The sequence below is a fragment of the Accipiter gentilis genome, chromosome 10 (assembly GCF_929443795.1).
Source record: "Accipiter gentilis chromosome 10, bAccGen1.1, whole genome shotgun sequence".
Classification (NCBI taxonomy): Eukaryota; Metazoa; Chordata; class Aves; order Accipitriformes; family Accipitridae; genus Astur; species Astur gentilis.
The window spans coordinates 17,550,208-17,555,113 of record NC_064889.1 but is presented as its reverse complement, the minus strand read 5'-3'; the positions used below and the strand labels follow the sequence as shown (position 1 = coordinate 17,555,113).

Here is a 4,906-nt window from a genome sequence, read left to right as displayed (position 1 = left end):
AAGTCACAGTCTGCCCTAGGGCGCACGGCCTCTCCGGCGATGCTAAAGACACAGGGTGACTGAGGCTGCCCGTGGTCCTGCTCCACTTCTGACCACCTCGGCTGTTGCTTTCGTGAGCATCGAGAGCGAAACAACGAGAGGCCGGTCTGAAACCCTATCTGCGCCCGTGCCCTAGCCAGACCTGCCCCCCACAACCCTGGGGAGCACCATGAGAGAGCCTGGAGGATGCAAACCCCACGCTGCAGTGCCTCAGCCCGCTCCGCAAGAGCGGAGCTGCCCCAGCCAGCAGCCCGAGGGTCCTCGGCAGGAGAAGGGGTACCCACAGGGTCAGCACGGCACCCCAGCAAATGCACAGCAAACCCACCACCCAGAAGGGGTCCCTTCCCACCAGGGCCAGAGGTGGCACAGACTAGAAGCCCTGAGCAGCACCCAGGTCTGGGATGCAAGCACCAGATATACTGCTCCAGGGTCCCATGGCAGCACCAGCACCTCTCGCTAGCCGAAAGGACATTATTACTATTATTATACCCCGCCCCGCGCTATAGCCGAGGCGCCTTATAGGGAGGCGGTAGCAACCCCGCTCTACGCTGCTGCCGTTGTGGGCACCGCCCCCCTTGCATGCAAATTGCTCCTCCCGCGCAGCCAATGGAGAGACAGGGGGCGTGGCCACGGCGGGACTTGCCCGGGCATGTGAGCACGGCGGTTTCCGGGCGAGACACGTGGGAGCCGCGCCGGGTCCGGCCGGGCAGCGGTGGGTCTGGGGGCGACCGCGGGGGAATAATGGGGCTGGCAGGGGGCTGGGGTGGGTGATGGGGCGGCCGGGGGCTTGGGGGCCGGCAGGGGGCTGGCGCCGGGAATGAGGCAGGGAGGGCCCGAGTAATGGGCAGGGAGGGCCCTAGCGGGTGTGTAATGGGGTGGGCGGGGGGGGGGCTGCTGATCGGTAAGGGGGTGGGCAGGGTCCTGGGACCGGGAATGGGTCAGGCGGGGGCCGGGCAATGAGGGGGCAAGGGCGTGGGGACAGGGTGTGACAATGTGTCCGTGTCCCCCCCTTCCCTGCCCCGTAGCTCCTGCCCGCACCGCGCGAGTGGGGGTATGTCGGGGGTTGTGGGGTGTGGGGGCCCTTTTTGACAGGGAAGCATGGGAGCTACATGGCACTCATGCCCCCCTGTGCCCGCTCCAGCAGGGATGCCCCCTGGCAAAGGGCAGATGACCCCGCTGCTGCCCACCCCGAAGGCCTCCGCTCCCACCCTGCAGGGCACCCATGGCCCCGCCGCGGGGGGCTGCGCTCAGCCCCTGGAGGGTCCCTGCTTGCCGCAGGGTCGCAGCAAGAAGAAGAGCCGCAAGCACCAGCGGTTCATGGAGCGCCGAGCGCTGCTGGAGCAGAAGGGGCTGCTGAGCCCCCGCAGGCGCCTGGGCAGCCAGGCCCCCACGGCGGGACCGGAGGCAGGCAGCACGCTCACCAAGGTGGATGGCACCATGGCACCGCGTTGTGGGAAGGTCACCAAGCCCAAACAGGTTGTCTCCCCATCCCTGTCCCCATCCGCCTCTCCGGACAGCATAGCTAGGCACCACTCTGTGCTGCTGTCACAGGGGAATGGCAGCTCCAAAGGGGTGCGGACGTCCTCCCCGCTCCTGCGCCCAGGCAAGTACGTGGCCATCGACTGCGAGATGGTGGGCACCGGTCCTCAGGGCAGGCTGAGCGAGCTGGCGCGGTGCTCCGTGGTGAACTACGAGGGGGATGTCATCTATGACAAGTACGTCCAGCCCGAGCTCCCCATCGTGGACTACCGGACGCGCTGGAGTGGCATCACCAAGCAGCACATGAAGAGCGCGATTCCCTTCAAGGCTGCCCAGGCGGAGGTGAGGAAAGAGAGAAATTTTAAAAAAAAAAAAAAAAAGGGCCGTGTGCTATATGCCAGACGCAGATTGGGATATTTGGTGGCTGGTGCTGAGCTGCTCTGAAGCAGAGACACAAGCACAGCACGGGGAGCCTCTGAAGGTGTGCAGTGGGTTAGTTTTCTTGTTACTGCTCCCTTCTGGGAACCTAAAAACTACAACTGAAGGAACCAAATTTAACACAGAATGGTTTATTTTATGCTTAATTGGTGTTTCTTTTGATGCGCTGCCTGTCTAACCTTTTCTGACGCTTCCAGATCCTGAAGATCTTGAAAGACAAGATTGTGGTAGGACATGCTGTCCACAATGACTTCCAAGCCCTGAAGTACTTCCACCCGAAAGACAGGACTCGAGACACCAGCCGGATCCCCATGCTGAACAAGAGGGCAGGGCTGCCGGGCAGGGCCAGCGTCTCACTCAAGAGCTTGGCCAGGCACCTGCTCCAGAAGAAGATCCAGGTAAGCACCAGGAACCTTGAGATGGGGAGCTGTTCCTGGGTTTGCTATGAGCCTGTGTGGTCAGCCTTGTCCCCCCACCTCCATGGGTGCTCTCTGTGAGATGGATATAAACCTTGTTGATCCTGTGCTCCCAGCTATGATCAAGCTGGGGGAGCTTGATGGATCAAGCTGACCATTAGGCATCTCAGTAAAACAGGGACAGGACCTCTGCCCTCCAGAAAGTGCTCAAGAGATTCCTGCATCTCCTTGGCTGCATCAAACCTTTGCCATCTCCAAAACCCCCAGCACTCGTGTCCGTCCAAGCAAGCAGACAACATGATCTGTGGGATTTTTGCTGCCCCCTTTATCTAACAAGTCTTTTCCCCCTTTGCTCAGGTCGGCTGCAAAGGACACTCATCGGTGGAGGATGCTCAGACGGCCATGGAGCTGTATAGACTGGTGGAGGTGCAGTGGGAGACGGAGCTGGCCCGCAGCCTGCCCCCCCGGCCCCCCAGCCCCATCACAGACCCCACCGCTGACAGCAACCAGTACATGGATGACCAGTACTGGCCCACAGACCTGATGGCAAGCAGCCTGTGATGGGGGACGGCATCCCCTCCCCGTGTTCCAGGCCATCCTGGCGCCTTCACCTATTAAAGGTGGAGGCAGCTGCTGACCTCCTTCCCCGGACTTGTGCCCGTGTGCTCTGCCCAGCACCCAGTGCCACTGCAGGAGAAGTGCAGGGTAGTCGGACACCCCCAGCCCTGCTGGGGGATGGAGAAATGCTGACACTTGGACACTAGCAGTCTCCTGAAAACTCTGTTTGCAGCCTCTTGCTGTCGCACAGAAATAAGCGCTGTGGCTGCACCGTGTTCATCTGTTACTTGGTGCCTGGGGATGAGCAGGGTCCTGGTGTCAGCCTGGTGGAGCCCACTGGGCATGTAATGGCTGCAGCGGTGGGCTGGGGCTGCCAGCGCACCTCCTATGCCCTCTGGGAAGGGGATGTCCCCATGGTGGGCAAGTGGCAAGTCCTCCTGTGGAAGGACTGAGGTGTCTTGCTGATGCCCAAAGGCTGCAGACCATCCGGGGGCCAGTTAAACAACCAGTTTCCTCCTCACTTTCTTTGCACAGCGAAGCCTGAAAAGAAAGTCTGGGTCTAATCCGTGTCCAGCCTGGACAAGAGTATAGCGTGCACTTAATTTTAAACGGACTATTCACATAATTGTCCAATCCTGAATTAAAAATTGTTCTCGCTAAACCCGTGTGTATTTGCTGCATGATCTGATCTGGCAGCTTTCCAGGAGGGAGAGGGCAGTGATGAGGTTGGCAAATGGCTGCGCATGTACCATGCCATGCCCCAAGGCTTAAAACCCACCTGCAACCAGGAAAGGTGCTTTGAGGGGCCTGATAGATGCTGGAGTAAGCTGTTCCTTGGGGTACGAGCTGGTCCCCTCTGCTCTGGGGACATCCCAGTGAAGGCAGGAGGAGCAGGGGATGGGCTCAGCCAGAGCTCTGTGGTCCAGCGCTGCCGGCCGCTGGGAGAAATCCCAGTGCACGAGAGAAAGCATCCCACCGTGTCGCCTTCCAGCAGCTGGGCTGTCCCAGCTCGGGGAGCTCCCTGTGTTACGGAGAGGCACTGTTGGGATTTGCCCGCCCCACGTCAGCGTCCCCGCGCGCAGGGTCTGGGGGCGAGAGCTGCCCCTGCTCTGCAGGGTGGGGATGATGCTGAGCTGCCGTGATGGTGTGGGGACGGGGTGATGCCCGCCTCCAGTGGCTCTGCCTGCAGGCTGCTGCTCCGTGGGTGACGCCCGTGGGTACCTGTGGCTGCGCAGGTGGACCCCAGCTGGGTGTGGCAGCACTGGAGGGGGGGCTTGGGGCTGGACACGGGGGGTTGCGTGCGGGGAACTGAACGGCCATGGTTATAGAAAACGGCTATTTTTTTATCGCCCCTTTAGGCCAGGGGTCCCCCAGTCCTGCTGCCCGGCCTGGGAGAGGGGAGGCGGCAGGAGGGGGCCGGAGGGCTCCCGGCAGCCCCGCCGCAGCACCGTGCGGGTACGGCAGCCGGCTCTGACATGGAGTCCGCGTCGCCCGCGGCCGGGCTAGACGGGCCCCAGGCGTTTCCCGGCGGCCGGGGGGGCAGGAGAGCTCAGCCCCGGCCTTGGGACGCGGCCGGGGGAGCCGGGTGACGCAGGCACACCTGACGCACACGCCGGTGCCTTTACGAGCCGCTTCTCGCACTTCCCACCTTAACCCCTCCCTGCCCGGCGGAGGAAGCCGGGGACAGCTCGGAAACGCTCCGAAACGCGTCGGGCGTGTCTAGAAAGCCCTGCCTTCCTGGCGGCCCAAGCACAACCGTCCTTCAACAGAAATCGTAGTGACCTGGGCCGCTCCGTGAGCTCGTGGTCTAGGCGCCGTCCTGGTAGGAAACGTGGCCCCACGGTAGGTCTTTAAATTCTGCCCGTGCCGGTTTGTCCCAGGCGCGTTCCTGATGCGGCAAGCTGGAAACCGCGGCCGGCACCACCCTCCGTGCCGAGCCCCGGCGCGATGCCGGGCGGTGGCAGCGGGAGCTGGCG

General features: G+C 62.5%; 1 protein-coding gene across 2 annotated transcripts; it reads left to right on the top strand.

Moving 5' to 3' along the window:
- Positions 1 to 645: 645 nt before the first annotated feature.
- On the top strand, positions 646 to 3,591 carry AEN (apoptosis enhancing nuclease). 2 transcript variants are annotated; one of them, XM_049812937.1, is made up of 4 exons: positions 646 to 751; positions 1,184 to 1,860; positions 2,154 to 2,354; positions 2,730 to 3,591. In XM_049812937.1, exons 1-4 carry the CDS (start codon positions 646 to 648, stop codon positions 2,931 to 2,933), a joined length of 1,188 nt encoding a protein of 395 aa, XP_049668894.1. In that variant the 3' UTR covers positions 2,934 to 3,591. The 2 variants fall into 2 exon arrangements, with proteins under 2 accessions (XP_049668894.1, XP_049668893.1); XM_049812936.1 differs by having other exon boundaries at positions 1,181 to 1,860.
- Positions 3,592 to 4,906: the final 1,315 nt, after the last annotated feature.